The 17,273-nt window shown below is 38.4% G+C and overlaps 3 protein-coding genes and 1 long non-coding RNA gene across 5 annotated transcripts; all 4 read right to left on the bottom strand.

Annotated features, from left to right (window-relative positions):
• Positions 1-23: 23 nt before the first annotated feature.
• Positions 24-3,540, bottom strand: LOC114524255 (glutenin, high molecular weight subunit PW212-like). The gene is made up of 5 exons (XM_028545401.1): positions 3,460-3,540; positions 2,475-2,539; positions 2,268-2,366; positions 1,117-1,875; positions 24-568 (listed from the first exon to the last, which is right to left on the bottom strand). Exons 2-5 carry the CDS (start codon positions 2,536-2,538, stop codon positions 558-560), a joined length of 933 nt encoding a protein of 310 aa, XP_028401202.1. The 5' UTR covers position 2,539; positions 3,460-3,540; the 3' UTR covers positions 24-557.
• A 1,867-nt stretch (positions 3,541-5,407) lies between these two features.
• Positions 5,408-7,224, bottom strand: LOC114524256. The gene is made up of 5 exons (XR_003687088.1): positions 7,210-7,224; positions 6,983-7,036; positions 6,633-6,692; positions 5,982-6,026; positions 5,408-5,561 (listed from the first exon to the last, which is right to left on the bottom strand). It is a non-coding gene; the product is annotated as an uncharacterized LOC114524256 (long non-coding RNA).
• A 268-nt stretch (positions 7,225-7,492) lies between these two features.
• On the bottom strand, positions 7,493-7,952 carry LOC114524157 (glutamic acid-rich protein-like). The gene is made up of 2 exons (XM_028545287.1): positions 7,580-7,952; positions 7,493-7,515 (listed from the first exon to the last, which is right to left on the bottom strand). Exons 1-2 carry the CDS (start codon positions 7,950-7,952, stop codon positions 7,493-7,495), a joined length of 396 nt encoding a protein of 131 aa, XP_028401088.1.
• Positions 7,953-11,673: 3,721 nt separating this feature from the next.
• Positions 11,674-17,084, bottom strand: LOC114524282. Of its 2 annotated transcripts, XM_028545437.1 has the most exons (9): positions 16,998-17,084; positions 16,581-16,722; positions 15,369-15,425; positions 15,222-15,278; positions 14,732-14,821; positions 14,500-14,619; positions 13,509-14,081; positions 12,608-13,176; positions 11,674-12,331 (listed from the first exon to the last, which is right to left on the bottom strand). In XM_028545437.1, exons 2-9 carry the CDS (start codon positions 16,711-16,713, stop codon positions 11,828-11,830), a joined length of 2,103 nt encoding a protein of 700 aa, XP_028401238.1. In that variant the 5' UTR covers positions 16,714-16,722; positions 16,998-17,084; the 3' UTR covers positions 11,674-11,827. The 2 variants fall into 2 exon arrangements, with proteins under 2 accessions (XP_028401238.1, XP_028401237.1); XM_028545436.1 differs by lacking the exon at positions 16,998-17,084 and having other exon boundaries at positions 16,581-16,832.
• Positions 17,085-17,273: the final 189 nt, after the last annotated feature.

Below are 17,273 nucleotides of genomic sequence, written 5' to 3'. Positions count from 1 at the left end.
AAATAGTTTTAAAGCTAAAAAGCCATTGTTGATTGAAATTAATGTACTTCTATACTATTTAACTTGGCGAATGTTCAAGTGATCCTTTGGCTCTAATCCCCAACCGCTTTATTAGCTTTCAAGCGAGGAATTTAGTCAGAGAGTATATTTACAGACATCAAAATCACATGAATCGTGTAATAAAGTTATTTACAGTTTAGTAAATGATACAAAATCAGTTAAGCAATGAACACATTGTACATTTTACGCTTATTGTTTCCTCAGTGCGAATAATCCAATCAAATGTCAGTTGCCATGTACCTGGGCATCGTTCATGTTTTAGCCCAATACAGGTATCTGATTAGCTTTTTCTCCATTTTAAACTTATATTTATAAAAATTAATATGTACTGCTTTGAATTTCTTTAAGATTAATATTCTAAGAATAGAATATTATAGGACGAGAATTCTAGGAACGCTTTCATGAGTAGTAATTTCGTTACACTTGCATCGCACTCCTAGTATGTCCGTCCATTCTGGCGTCATCGTTGTCGCACGGTATTCTGGCATTTTCATAACTTAGTGAGAGCCTATGTAAGAAAAAAAATGCCAGAATTTAGAACGACATTCATCATGATATATACCCTGGGTCGGTACCAAAGACAATCACTGAACGCTCGAGAATACTGGCTAATATAAAAATCATTGGTTTGATGATTGACAATGCTCTGACAATTTGTATAGACTCTACTGGAAACCAATTTAATGGATTGCACTCGAAATTTAACTTAGCGAGCCAAAAACTCATTTGCCTCGGTGACAACACCAGGTATATTTAATAAACGCCCTCTAATGACATCAGACCTGTCTCCCCTACTTTATTATCCGCTAATTTACACATAAAAAAGTCCGATGTTGACTTATCCACTAACTCGATTGTCTTAGTGCCGTTTCAAATCTCCGGCTTCTTGCTCGAGCTTATATAACGCGGGGGGCGAGAGTTCACTAGCATGGAATGCCTGCGGTATGGCAGATCGACGTGCACCCCCTGGCCCGCAGCAATTGTGCGGACATTCGGGCGCGCAGTACACAGCGCACACTCCTGGGCATTTCACATGCTTGTTATGCGAGTCGTCACCTGATTCTGGCTTCACAGCGGATTTGGTGCAACACGCACGCGGGCAGCTAACCATACATCTCTTGTTGCAAAATCGTGGACACATTGGTTGCTGCATCGGCATCATTGGTTGCATCATTGGCTGCTGCATTCCCCCACAACCGGCTTGCATTTGTGGCATGCATGGTTGCTGCTGCATTGGGTTCATGACCATTCTTGGTGGTGGAGCGATAACACTGGCGGGATCTTCTTTGCTTATACTGAACGATCCGCATACAGTGGCTGTACCACAACCCCCACCAGCACCGCCCTGTGCGGGAGGTGGGCCGCCTGCGGCTGGACCTTTTCCTTTGTGTCCACCAGGCATTTGGCCGAAGCCTGGTTGGTGACCGAAACCTGGTCGTTGACCAAAACCTGGCTGCTGACCAAAACCTGGACGTTGACCAAAACCTGGCTGCTGACCAAAACCTGGATGTTGACCAAAACCTGGCTGCTGACCATAACCTGGATGTTGACCAAAACCTGGCTGCTGGCCAAAACCTGGGCGCTGACCATACTGACCAAAGCCTGGCTGTTGTCCAAATCCTTGTTGCATACCATAGGGAGATGCTTGGCCATACGGTTGTGACTGGAATGGTTGTCCCGTAGGACCAGTTGCTCCCCCTGTGGGGCCTCCTCCAGCGGCTTGTGTGGCACCTCCAGGTGCGGGTGTTGTTCCATCATTTTGGTTGGGAGCTAATTGGTTGTTTGTGGGTGGAGGACTTTCGTCTTTGCGAAGTTCTATATTACATCATGAAACCAAGACAAACAGGTGAGAATCAGCCGATATCAGAAACCCTACTTACTTCGTGCGGTAAAATCTGCGCTGTGAATAGGTTTGTTTGTACTCGATACGGTGGAAAATTTTAAAAGTTATGGATTTCTGGAACTTATTCTGTGCATTTTCTGACCTATTCTGATCTAATTATATAAAATGCGTTTAAGTGATGGTGTGCTTTATTTATTAAGAAAAACACTACGCAATTGTGATGTTCGCTAGGATGTGATCCTGATTTGTGTGATTTGTGAGATTTGTGTGTGGTCTTCCGATGAAAATATTGTTCACGCAAATAAATATACGTTCAAAAGGATTTCAGTTGATTCATTTCTAGTTTCATATTTCTTGAACTCACTTGAATACATTTTTCCTTTCCATCTTCTTTTTACTGCTACAGCACTACTATCCCTTGAGTTTATAAAATTCACTATTGTTTTTTGCGTATTGGTCAACTCTAGGCAAGAAAGGAATCTGTATTAGAATTTAGAAAGCAAATTCACGCACGTGACAAATTTATTCATGCTTGGTATATTATCAATTGAAATAAGGGGAATAAGTATACCTGTCTCACTGAGAGCAAATGCAAACAGGAGAGGAAGAAGAATTATTGCCGGCGTTGTCTTCATCCTGAAAAGCAATGAAAATTGATTCACACTAATGTTAATTGTGATGCTGCTGCTCTGAGTAAAGAAACACTCGGTGTCCAAATGCACTATAATAATTATTAACAGATGAACTTGAACCTTGAACTTAAAACAAAGATAGACAGAACCGTATGTAAAACCTGGCTTACACAAAGACAAAACCTGGCTTACACATAGACAGAACCGTATGTAAACCTGGCTTACACAAATCATTTGTAGAAAGAAAAGAAAAGGATGCGTGCTATGCTTGTTCTTTTATTACATTGTGCGAGCAAGGTCTGCAGGATTCGTGAACATAATTTCGATGGTTAAGAAGAAGCATTTTTTACAATAAATTATCATTGTTCATTTTGAACTGTGACATTTCCTTCTAAAACACATCGCGTAAGCGAACAAAATGTTTTGGGTGCATTGATGCTGATTCAAACTTTGTTTCGAAGTTTTTTTCTATAATTTTTACCAGAGATATTGATTATAACCAGCATTTATGGCAATTATTCCAACAAAGTGCGCAGATTCCTGACTTACTAAATTTCTGCATTTGTGCATGGGAATGGCCTGTCGATCTTACTTCTAAACAAGCAGGTACTACCTAGAGCGCTGAATTCCGTAATATTTTATGTTCACTATGTTAACATATACGGTAACCATATATTATCGATAATGAAATATAACATTGTATGCTTCACATCCAATTATCTTTTTTCTGTAAATTACAATCTGTATCACTCTTTGTATATACTGTGTTTTCAATCCCGTGTCCCACAAGTAATCTTAGGACTATCACACCTTGAATATTAGTACAACTAGATTATTATCAAGCAAGCGAAGCGATTACGAATAAACTTACCAATATCACCTTACCAATCGTTTAACGCTAATAAAATATATCATTTCGCTTACCTGTGAGAGTGCCGCGTTCCGTCGAAAAGAAGCTAATACTCGATCGAATCGTGTTCGTCCTTCCGTGTCGATAATGCAGGTTGTTGTTTAAAAACAAAAGTCACGTCATCCTCTCTTGAAGGAAAGAGTTTCGGATGAGCTCGCTTCTGACGCAATTCGTTCACTTGCTTATTTTTCAAAATAACACTGGTGATTACTTTTGTACATAAGGATATATACACTATCTTCTAGTTCAGTTCTTTTCTAGATTCAAAATTCAAATATATAGTATCGTGTGCGCTACGTGCTTCTTTGTGTTAACTCGGGACACGAAGGGGAACCGAGGGTTAATCAGCGTTTAAATAATAAAGTTTACTGTCGTTGCAGTCGCCTTATGATGTGAGAGAAGGGCGATCCCTCTTCAGCAATATAAAATTATCTTTTTTGCCAGTAGCTAAATCACTTGTACTGTGAGTTGTAGTGTTAAAGTTGTTATTGCATGTAGATTATACCAGCCGCCTGGTTTAGACACCAGGCCCGCAGAGAACGTATTTCACAACAGTTGGATTATTGAACTGCAATCTCTAATCACACACGCAGTGTAAAACTACAAAATAAAGGTTAGAAGTCTTAGGTTGAAAGTCCAATATAGGATTTCCTAAGTTCCTAGCCCATTATATACCATCATTATTACATTCATTTATTTTTCTGCAAATATTTTTGAGGCAAATATTATTTATCTACGCGCTCTGAAAGGAACATGATGACTTTTGATCCTATTTAATCAAGACCCGAAGAATAATCTTAACGATCGTCGTTCAGGCTCTGGCACAGCATGCACCCCTTGCATTTCACTAGCGCCGAACGCTTTATTAAAAGAAGACATCAGTCCATTATCTGATGACATGCACCATCATCTGATGACATCAGATAATGGTGCATTTCAGTAAATTATCCACAGTTTCAGAAGGCTGTCTTGATTTCTATGGCGATGACTTACATAGCTGCGCTTAAGCGCGCGAAAATTTTATTTCTACAAGGTGACGAACTTTTCAGCCTGCAAAAATAGCCCTGTCTGCTTAACTCGTAGGTGCCTGAACTTAATGTGCCGAATAATTACTTAAAAACAAAATGCTATGATTTGGTATGACTGTGCGCGTTAATATGAGTGTGCGAAGTTAGTACCGAGTATGACTGTGCGCGATACCGAAGTCATGACTATTATCAAATAGGCAATAGGCACAATAAGAAATCTCCCAAAGATTTAACAAATTTCAACAAAGAGATTTACTTGCAAACGCTGTGCAAAACAGGCTTTTTGACTGGACGGATGTAAAGACCCACCAGTCAAAACTTTTGATAAAGCTAGTGCCAGCGCATAAAAAATCAACACAAACAGCTTTTTATACAATCGTTTTTGGATAACTCGAAGCTCACAAAAAGTAGATACTACATAATGTTACCTTGTAAGTGCCTTACTCATTTTGGGTTGACTTTCCACCACATTTTTACAACATATATATGATTGCCTTCTAGTCCTACTCTACAATTTTATACCTATGAGGCTAACATAAACCACAAATTTCCTTGTGAGAGTAGGTAACCCGCAAGGTATTTCTTTCGGTAGAAGATTCATGTATGGTTTTGAATATTTCTGTTAATCTTTTTTCATTCATTTTTTCTTCCCAGGCACACAACAACGAGCGTGACAAGCTGCCGAACAATTACTCAAACAAGACATGGGACATCCAGCATTAGCTTGACCAGGAGGTACGATTTGACCTCTTTGCGCACAGCATGACGGACTGCACGACGGCGCGCAAGACTGGGCCGAGCATTGCGCACCACACTGCTGGCCACCAACTTGCATTTGAGGTTGATAGTTCGCTTGACCGCCACCAAGTTGAGTATTTGGCGGGTAAGCGTTAACCAAGCCTTGTTGGTAGGAACCACGAGCTTGGACGGGAGTGAATTATATCCGCCCAAACTTGGAGGGAAACGACAGCATGGGTCTCTGCATGCCGGAGCACAAAGGTTGCTACATTGACCGGAACATTGACCGGTTGCTTGATATGGGGATGGTTGTTGTTGGGGGTATCCTCCATAGCCCTGCTGGGGGTAGCCTGAAATATGAAGTTAACGAATGTGACAGTGTTTTTGATCATGAATGAGATAAAACTTGATGAAGAGATCTAACTTAGAAAAATTTGGTCTAATGTTAGTTTGATCCCTTATTTTCACTTTTGCGGTGCATGCGGTCAGCTTACGTTTTATGAGATCAGCTGAAGGTTTTAAAAAAAATTCCAGAATATATAAAATGCTCGCTTACATCTCCTTTCGCCAGGATTGTGTGGTACAAATGCAAAAAGTGAATTATTAAGTAATTATATGTTTCGCAACACTGATAGCAAGCAAAACATTTTCTTCAATAAGTTAATTTAATATCCTACCGTATTCAAACACATTTTTTTCCAAGTCAGAAATATAATGAAAATTATTTATAGCCATGCCTTCTGAATTAAACATAATGGGCATATTCTCACCTCGGTATGGTTGTGGTGTTCCTTGCCTGTTCCTGCTGTGCAACCCTGAAATTTATATAATGGAATTAAGTTATACTGCAGTTTACGCCAAATTTGAGAAAATCGCTTGGAACTGGATGTTCAAAACCTGGTAAACTCGATCCAGAGTAACGAAAATCGGCAAATAAAAATTTCCAAATGCTGCAGTTTTACCATGCGTAGTAACGAAAAATTATACGATACATGTGGATTTTTTCTTAAATACCTAGATTATGAAAAATCTTGATCTGTTAATTATGGTAGTGTAGGCAATAAAATTGGTAACAGCGATACTGATTGAATGACATTGAACAAGCTTTTAACTGTTTGTGTTGCTCTGATAACCTAGCTTAGCAAAAGTTGTACTGAACAGCCAGTAAGCAAGCACGCCATGGCGTATAGTTATCTCGTGATGCATGCTTTCTTGCCAAAAAACAATACTGCATGCGTTTCCTGCAAAGCAATATTCTGTTTCTCCTGAATCTCTTTCTCATTCTTCTATACTTAACAAAGTATACTTATGCAGATTGTAGTGATAACCTTTAAGATAATATATTTCTACTTCGTCATCTCTATAGGGAGCAGCACATTTTAAACTGTGTAGGATAATATCAGTAAGTAGCAAGTACTCACTTTTTCGCTGATCATATTGAAGTAGATTTTGGATGGCTCTGCCAGCTTTGTCTAGATTTTCTGAAAAGTGCATGATAGCGATTATCACATGCTGATTTGTGACTTAATATTTGATATATGTAAGCTCGTAGGTTTTTTTCTAATAAATTTCCGGTGTCTAAATATGGATTTCGACAAAAGTAGATGTTTGATGACTGATGATTCTATCAGATTAGCAAAGTTAATGTAAAAATATTCATCATATGCGACTATCATGCGAGCGTTCTAGGTTAACCCTTTCGGGTCGATTTGTGTTTTCCACCATGCCATGTAGTTCGGTTAAAAGATATTGCTATCACATGTATTCTTACCTACACTTGTTTGTAACAATTTCTTCAACTGTCCAACATTGACTGCTTTAAGATCTGAAATGTTTTTCAAACTGTTTTTAAGTTTCCAAACTATTAATCATTAGCTATTATCCCTATCATCATCCAGGGATGATATCCCTCACATTCGCTCAACCGTTCATTTTTGAGGAAAGCATATTATTCATACTGGCGATAGCATTGATAACACATATAATTGAAACTGATACCTTTATCTTTGAGTTTTTTGCAGTTTCTTTTATTTCTTCAGCTGTATTCTTTACTTTTTTCCTGGTGTCTTTACCTTAAGACAAAATACATTTTCTGTGACGTCCTAGTTACGCCACTGAACTGCACATTCATCCAACTATTTTTTGAATTATATAATTTGCTTAATAGTAAAGCAAGGATAAATTTCAATGTTGTCTGCAGTTTAAGAAAACAATTATGACTACTGCACGCCTTTAAAGTAGTTTCTATTGATATTGTAAGTTTTATTCTCCTGATCTTGCCTTAATATATTGGGTTTTGTTCTCCTGGTGAAAGACGAAATTTTGATGATCCACATTAAAGGCTAATTAGGCTATCGCATTACCGTACCTGAATCTTTGCTGGTTTCACTTTCCTTATCAGTATCAACGTCTGCCCCATCGTCACCGTCTTTACCTTCATCTTCATCCTCAGCTTCATCTTCTTTCTCGCTTTCTTTTCTATCATTACTTTCATCCTTGTTTCCTTCATCTTCATCTTTGATATCTTCCTGTTCCTTCTTCTTGTTTTCTGTTTCCTTTGAGTCTCCCGCCACGAGCTTCCCTTTATCATCTTGCTTTGGCTTCAGCTCACTTTTATCTTGTTTTTTATTCGACAATTCAACGTTAATACTGTCTACATTATTATCTTCCGGCATCTCATCATCATCTTCGTTATTTTCTGTGGTTTTATCTAATGTTATAAAAAGTTGGCTGTGCTTCATGGTTTAAGAAATATATTTTTATATCTTGTGACGAATTTTCACCATGCTTATTTGTTTTAATGTTCAGTTTTCAGACAAAAGTTTACCATTATTATTCGGCAGTTAAAAATGAAATATATGAAATACGGTTTTTCATAATTTCATGGCTTACATGTATATCTATTACTTTTAGTTTTCTATATTGCTATACCTCACTATAATTATAAAATGTAAAATTATACTTTACACTTATCCAAACTTATAATGAATGCATGATTTATATCCACAGCTCAAGTCACCTGTTTTCTTTTCTTCTTTTGCTTTTGGCTTGGCGGATACGTCTAATAAGGCTAACCCAATTGCACCAGCAGCTTTATCGTGCTGTTTTTGTTCCGAGGTTGCAGGAGCTGGAGGAGGAAGATCATCTGTTTTCTTGCTCTCTAAACAAAGTGTTTTAAATATCGATTCCTCATCTCGGATTGGAATTACCAGCAAAGAATAAGAAGTCATGCTTACCAGATAACTTTTCCTTCTTATACTGGTTGAATTTTTCCTTTAAAGCTTCGGAAAGAAGACAAAAGTGTATTAATTTTTCCTTCCGACAAAAAAATATTACACAATTATGATCTTGAGTCTTCTAACAAGATTCGTTATAGTCACCTTTAATTAAGGTGTCCTTATCTCTTTTTAACGACGATTCAGCGAATACGATCGTGATAACCCCCAGGAAGAATATTACAACCAATTTGTTCATTGTTTTGCTGAGCAAAAAAACAACATAAAATTATAATGTACATTTTCGTTTGTATAAAAATATTTTAAACTGAAAGAATTGACAGTATCAACAACCCATATCTGCCAACTTTTGTAAACAGGTAATTGCTTCATCCCCTAAATTGAGAGGCCCCAGCCTCTATGCCAGAAACTCACATGTTATTTTATCGACTAAAAGGCGATTACTGTTATTTTTGTAAATAGGAAGAATTGTCTGCGTGTCTCACACATTGGTTCGCTGTGTGAGAAAATCTAGAAACGTTAGGCACTTTCAAATTTGCGGGGCCTGTCGACCTTATCTTAAGGTGGCGCTTGGACGTTAATTTCAAATTCTAAATGAAACTGTTTAGCAGCGAAAGCATTGAATGGAAAACTTTTGCACTGAAATTTTATAATTATGGCCTTCATGTATGTGATTGTAAAATTGAAAGACATGCACGAGATTTTTCACTAAGGGTGCCGTATATCCACCATTTTAACACGGTTTTTAAAAAGAAATATTATTTAGCGCAACAAATCTTGAGGTGTATACGGGGGTAATGCGTATAAGTATGAAGCAATGTACAGTGAATGGTTATCATCTCCCATTCTTCTGCATGGCTCTTGTATGTAATAAGTGTTAGTTGTGCTTGGCTCTCCTCTTTAGTACACCAGACATATAGACCAGACATGTATGTCTAATATTTTACGAGTTTTGATGCTACTAATCAGCGGAGGCCTGTAATACTTTCGTACATGTATTACGAGACCTGTTTCAAACGTCTTGTTTTCTTGTGTGATGAAAGCAACAGCAATAGGAGGTATTTCGACTGATTACCCTGCGTTTTCAATGCGCCTGGCACATTTGAACAACGACGTATGAAACTAGCCTATGGTTATAGGCAGTATTTCAAGAGTTATTTCACAATGTGTATGCGTGTTTCATCATTCATTGCGACTAAAATTGGTAAATTAACCTTGTAAAAAAGATCTATTTGTAAATGCGAAATTTCATGTCCCTAAAGAAACTATATCTTCATAATCGCCAGTACATGCACTAAACATTTTCACACTCAATATCAACATCGTCGCCCGTCGGACGGCCTAAACTAGGATAACGCAATGGTTATAAATTATTGTCTACTATATTTATTGTGCTCTCTGGTGGTAACTGCCATAGAAATATCTTTTACAACTCAAAAAGCTTGTTTGATATAGCAGGCTTTTGGGGTGCCTGTTTTGTCGTTGCAGTAATGACTTATATAAGGTTTCTAAACTTCAACCGAAAACAGCCACAGGTCTGCAATACATGTTAAACAATCGACGTCTATACAAACCACCATGTGTAATGTGTCAAATACATTGAAGTGATTATTTATTATAATCTCATATTTCAAAATCACTCTCGAGAAATAAACCCTGAAGTATATAGATATAAACAACGGATTCGGACACCAACCTTGCAGCTTTCTGTGTTTTCGTGAAGAATATCAAAAATATTTGCTGATCAATATTATAGAAAGCCCCGTTAGCAAGTACTTATAACGGAACAAAGAACATATTGAAACGGTCAAAATGTTACCAGCCAATACAAACCGGTGCTCGGGAGTTTATCAATATTTTCCTTATAAATGAATAATGATTTACATATATTACTTTTCTTCATTTTAAACGCAAATGTTTTCTTTGGATGAAATGTTATGATATTTTAAGTAAATATACTCAATGCAGAATTGTCTTTCTTGAAGACATATTACGGAGAAAATTTGTTTGAGACATTTTATGTAGTTCAGGAAATTGCAGGAAAATCATCATTTAAAGTTATTACACTTCTCAAACAACCAAAAAACCGGCTGAAAAAAAAGTTTCCACCAGTGTATTAGGATCAGTCATGAGTTTCGACAGGAAGCCAAAGAGGTAATCCAAAGTAGAAGTAGTCAGCCATTTTTGGTGGCAATAGTCTTCTCTTCAACTGAGTTGTATACAAATCCTTGGAAATAAGGAGTTTTTTGAAATAGGACGTAAATGTAAGCCGTATACTACAATCTCGCTTGCATTATATGTTTGTTTGCTTTAATTAACTAACGTTTTTCAATTTGCCACCCAAAATTTCGGAAGGCAAGCGAACTAGAACAACAATACACGCATTCTGCCACTTTACCCTACATGTGACGGCCACGGAGGAGCAAATATTGCAAGGAGAGTTTTATGCACCCAAACGCATTCTTCTTCTTTGAATCGTGCATATATGCAAACGCATGGCGTTTTTATGAGCATTCGGCTGAACAAAGAAAAAGCTTCAAAAGTTTTTATATATATTTGTTCTACTTTATCGTAAAACTCGCTTAGAAACAATCCGTCTCTTTTGAAGCGATGGGGATACGAATCAAACCTTCCATTCTTTCCGTTCATATAGGATTTCTTTTTCAAAACGTGTTATCATTGGCATTGGAAGACTGATAACAGCTGTATCAGTTGGTACGAAAGAATCGCGCTAAAACGCGGACGGGTTCTCTACACATAAACCTTCAATTTACCGGAGAACCTTTGAAAAGGAGTTGACATATCACCTGAATTTTGTGTCATGTCTTTTTAAGAACTACAGTTTACATCTTAAGTTTACAGGATGTTTTATATTTTCGGAGTATGTTTTTATTTATTATATCGTTTACACAGCTTGGTGTGTTATATGCATGAGCCTTGTCATAAGTTCATATGATTATTTTTTCTTAGAAAACCGATCAATATTAATAGTGAACGGAGTTAGAATTTCGGATAAAAAGTTATTTAAGTATAACTTTCAAACTTGCAATAGGCGATAATCCTACATGATTCGACGCAACCCACAAATTAAACAACAATCTATTCAGTAGCGAGGTTGAATCTTCCCAAAAGTAAGTTCCTTTTTATGGTAAAGAGAGTTTTATAGTCTTAATCGAGCTTCAACTGAGCATGCCCCGAACGTTGTTATTGGAATTGCAGCAATTCAACTTCAATCAATACTGTGCTATAATTGTTAGGGTACAGATTGAAACCTAAACACGTTTGATTTATCTACAATTTTTAACATAGTTTAATATCTGAGTCACACTCCTCAAATTATGTTACTTATTGTCTCTCGGCGTCGCATGACATGCAGCCAACTAATCCAAATCACAGCAATCAGACCGTACGCACTCAGGGCTGCAGTGTGTCAGACAAGATGACGGGCAATGTTTTGGCGCGAAAAGAGCGGTTGAATCTCCTTGGTTTTGATTGACAGCGTTGGCGTTCACTGATTGGCTGTCCGCACTTGCGGAATTTGTATTCTTGGCTGTTAGTTGTTCCTCCGCACTGTACATAGCTTGAGCTTGTTCTTGCGGATTCATCTGAGGCTGTTCGATATACGGCGAAATAAATGGCTGCGGAAATGAAATCATAACCGGAGCAGGATCGGGAGTTTCTGGCTCGGGTTGTTTATATGTATATCTTGAAACCTCAGGTGCACCAAGGGACTTCGTGCAGCATGCTGGGGGACATCCAGGGATACATTCGTAAACGCAGTTCGCTGTACAACCTGAGGGGACCGAGTGTACCAGCGGTTTACTGCGAGACAAGGTCATTTTCTTTGAGCTACAACAACCGTCATGGCAGGCCGGAGCACAAGACTAAAATTAAAACATAAGTTCAAGCACCTCCTATAACGCTAAATGCAATAAGTTATTATATTACTATTATTGCCTTGATATGCGTAAAACACAAAACCTTTGCAATGATTAAAGAACGAGTACATATAAACCTTTCAATTATGGAATAAATTTATAAAAGATTTAATAACAACATTTACCAAATGAAAAAATATTTAGCACCGACATTCCAAGTACAGTTGCTTTACTCTACTCTAATGCACAAAATCAAAGAATAGATTTAAGCTAAATACTTACATCTGGACACAATCCAGGGCAAGTTTTCCTTGTCGCGACCTTTGCAACAGCTTTCGTTTTTTGGTCACTACTTTTCATGATCATTCTGTGTCCCTTTGCATCCTTCGCACAACATTCACCCGGACACGCCGGCAGACATGTTTTGCGACATAATGGATGGCATTTCTCCTTCAATCGGTCCTTACGGCTGCAGCAACTTAGAGGGCAAGAAGAAAGACAATTCGTCTTGCATAGTGGATGGCAGTGAGATTTGCGCACTTGAGTTTTGGGTGCACAGCATGCCTTGGGACAGGAAGGAACGCAGTTCTTCTTGCACAACGGATGACATCCGGGTTTGATGTGATGAACGTGCGGGTGCTTCCACGTCTTGGAGACGGTTTCCGTTTCTGCGCAGCAGGTGAGTGGACAGGAGGAGATGCAGTGCTTCTTGCAGTACGGATGGCAGTGACTGGATTTTCTGTGGTACAGTGGAAACGACTTATGGTGTTCACCAGCACAACATCCAGGTGCACAAGACGAAATGCAAGTCTTCTTACACATGGGATGACAAATGTGTTTCAAGTACTCTTCTAATAATGAAGAATGTGAAAAGTTCATTAAAGTACATTATCTAATTAACGAGATGGGATAACAGACACGATCTAATTTTGTCACCGGCATCATTACGGAGTTCTGTTGTTGTAAACATATAACATATTAATATATCTAATTAATTAAATTCATGTTTATTATTTTGAGAAAAGTTCAATAACTGCAGTTCATGTTTATGTAGTTGGCGTGGTTTGTTCTAACAGGTACGCCAGCAACAGCTGCTAAGGTTCATCATATACATGCAAAGCACTTAATTAGTCGGAAAATTTTTCTCGGAAAAATTTTGAAAAAGAAAAAAATATTAGTTAACCTGATTTAGATTTTGTTGCATGATGCACAGCGAACGAATCCGATGGTCCGTCCTTGTATACATGAACAGCCTTCGCCATCGAACCTGGCTTGTCTTTTGCAATGGTAGAGAGATCGAAATGTATCATTGGCCCTTTAGCTTTTGGATGTTTAGGCATAAAGTCAATCTTCTCGTTTTTGTCTTCTTTCATTCTCCAGTAGTTGTCAGGATGAATTTCTTCCTTGGGTTTGGTCTTTTCTGGTGCATCTTTCTGTTTCTCGACTTTCTTAGGTTTATCCTTTTGTGGTTTTAGTGTGATTTTATGAGGTGTTGGTCGCTTCTTATCCGGTATTTTTATCAGCTTCAGTACGCCTGGTTTGACTTTCTCGAGTTTCAAATGCGGTGCATTGTGCTTAACATAATCCAAGAGGCGTTCGACTTGCGCTGAAGTGATCGAGGCTTTCCGTGTACCACTTTCGATGTCTTTGATTGATGTCGTGAACCTCTCACCATTAGCACCAATGATGGTCCACGTGTCGCTATTTGCAGATTGCCCATGTGCTGGTGAAGCCGGTGGAAGGTCTGCGCCTTCATCTTAAATTGAATACACTCATTTGGTAAGGAGGATAATTTTTGCAGAACTGACGTGTTAGTGAAATATGCTCTTTTACGTGACGGCTCTATCAAACAGGCGACACGTTGCAAAACACGTCCCGAGAGTTAAGGTCTAGTGTAGGTTGGCGTATGGTGGTGTAATGTCGCGTTGTGTGTAGTGCAATTTGTGGTATATTCTATTGTAGTGTAGTGTGGTTTGGTGTCGTGTGGTGCGGCTTCGTGCTATATAAAGGGTGGAGTAGAGCAGTCTAGTGTGGTGTGGTGTGGTCTTGAGTGGTGTAGCCGAGGTAGAACAGGGTAGAATCATGAAGTGGTGGGATGGCGTATTGCGATGTTGCGAGGTTTGGTGTGGTTTCGTGTAGTATAGTGACCTTTCAAAATTCACATTGATTCTTACCGTCACACAGTTCACATGTTCGTGCACAATGCTTCTTCATTGCTGCTCTCGACGTGTCACACACGCCGGAGGCAGCTAAGGCAGCACAGTTTTCAATCTCGTCTTGACAGGCACGTGAACCTACAAAGCAACCCAGATCGTCCTAAGGGAAATTCTAGTGCAGAAATCATTCCAAACTTCGAGTAAATGTCACACACACTGACAGGGTGTCATGATAAACATAATAGTATACCTTCAACGAACTCGGTAGTTGGTTCCAACTCATCATTTTGTGACAGCCTGCTGTGCATGACTTGTCTGCTTGCTTCATGCAAATGTTTGGCTTTAAGAAAGATCAGTTCACAGTACGTTAAACACGTTAGCCTTCATGCGTGCCTATCTCGTATGTGAAAATATATATATTACCCGAACGTTTTTGATCAATTCGGTGACATTTCTGACGACAAGATTGAATTAAAAAAATTGTAGAGAACTATAAACCTAGGAGGGCATGTATTTGGAAATTTACTGAATATTTTGCAAGGTAACTATGACGATCTGTCATTAGAGATTAAAATACCATCATTTTCAAACTTTTATGTTTTGTTTGGAGCACTTGCCGACTTGCATTTGATGCAGTCGATGCCACAAATTTTTAGCAAAAGAAATCACGAAGCTACACTAATTTTTTATCCAAAGCGTTGTCAAATTACGTTCAGCTAAGTCAGTAATTAACTGCTTGCCTATATTTTTCTCCAACAACGCTTTAACTTCCATCTTTGCTTTGGCTACTTCGTTTGCTATAAAAAGAAAATTGTGATGTTTTTATTTAAATATATCATAATATAAAAAGGCGGAGAGAAATTTTGTTGAAAAAAGCGTGTACTTACATATGCTTTCGTCAATGAGACTGTTTATTGCGTTTTGAGCTTCTCTCCATTTGCTTGCTAAAAGAGAAAGAAATGAGGTGACGTTTTTGCTGAATATTAGGTTACATTTGACGAATAGATTCCAGTGGTGCTCAATTCGAAATAGAAACTCAGTGATCGACGTGTGTGAGTTCGTTATTGCATCGTTATTGTAGCTTTGTTCTTGGTTGCAAAAAATGTATGATTTTGTATGAACGCATGGCTCACGCTTGTTCTGCATTAGCGTCAAACCATTTCATTTGACTTCCACCTAAATCAGTCACTGAAAAAACCGCTTAGCGAAACCAACCAATGTACGTGTTGCATGATAATTGTGTGCAACATATACCTCGAAAGTCATGGCAAAGGGCGTTTGAGATCAGGAAATCATATAGTGTAAAAACAGTGAAATCAGAGGAGAAAGTTGGACTGTGTCCGTAAATCGTTAATACCCTTAGTAGGGATAGTACCCGACGGCAATTAATTCCGTTCGTCCCCCTCCTCCCAAGCCCATGTATGCCCTATTCAAGACATCAGTTAGGATTTTGGAAGAGATAGCGGGGAATCTCGATCCTTAGAAGAACTTTGAATTTGCCAATTTCAACAAAGCGAACTCGCGACTGGAAAGCAGCCTCTTTTTGTCACAACTTCATTTGTCGCACATTTTTTTACAATCTGGAGCGCAAGAAATGCGAAGAATCTCCGACTATTTTTAACGAAACCCACAGGTATGTTCATACACGATAATTTAGCCCAAAAATTGCCGCGTCTCAATAACCGTTGCTGTACCTGCTTGCATGTAAATTTCAGACTCAATACTTCTTTTATTAATCGATATATAACTACTTCATATTTTCCTATCAGGCAAGCGATGTTGTCAGATAATGCTTTGAAATATCGCAAATAAATTAACAGACGTTCCCAAGCTTACTGTTGCGGCGACTAAGCTAGACCACGCTAGATCTAGCAAGATTACATATATTCGCGTTTCCAAATGACTGTTAATGTAGTCCAGTTTAAATCAAAGATCATATAATGTACGCATTTGGCAGCAATCAAATCCTCATGAACTATGATGATTTGTGCTATAGCTTCGAGTAGTCGACTTATCAGCTATAGGACTATGTATTTATAGCTAAAGACGTTTCCTTCTGCTTCAAGAGTAACATTTGATCGCACTTATCAAATACATACCATGTATATCGAGGCGCTTTTGGCCATTCTTTGAAACTTCTTGCTTTGCTTTCGGGTCGACATTTGCGAGAGCTGAGCAGGTATATAGGACTAGTAGTAACAGAATCGAAAACAGATATCTTGGCCAGATCATCGTTATATCCTACAAGATAAGTTGACGCGACAATTTTCCAAATTTTAATGAAAATTCCAAGCCATTTGTTTATTTACAACAAGGAGCTTCTCTCGCCTATCATTTCATTTGATCGCCGCCCGCCATTATCCTTCGATGAAGTATAAATAATAAATTGATATTTGGTGGAAGTACACGTTGCCACCATACCGGCTGACAGCTTTGCGTTAACGAAAAAGCAAAAAACACCAAGCATTCAACAAACGTCTATGCTCTATCATATAAAGTAAAATGGGAGGATTTACCTGAGAATTAGGTTTGCGTTGTTTTACGGAGCCTCGGTTGCAATTTCTTGTCTTTCATCGAAGCTCTATTTACATTAAGCTAACAGAGCGTACATCGTTCAATTGAAGCGTTGTATACGATTCGGTAAAGCGTATAATAGGATAAATGAATTCAGCGTGGCATGGGTTCTGCTGTTTTCGCCAGTCAGCTATATGAGATAATCAAAAATATGCTGTTCAATCGCGCCTTTCGACTTGTGCTTCAGCCCTTTATAATTATGTGGAGTATCTTGAATT

This window comes from Dendronephthya gigantea, unplaced genomic scaffold (assembly GCF_004324835.1).
Source record: "Dendronephthya gigantea isolate DGI-Jeju-01 unplaced genomic scaffold, DenGig_1.0 000030F, whole genome shotgun sequence".
Classification (NCBI taxonomy): Eukaryota; Metazoa; Cnidaria; class Anthozoa; order Malacalcyonacea; family Nephtheidae; genus Dendronephthya; species Dendronephthya gigantea.
Note: the sequence above shows the minus strand (reverse complement) of the source record. Positions and strands in the feature narration are given on the sequence as shown.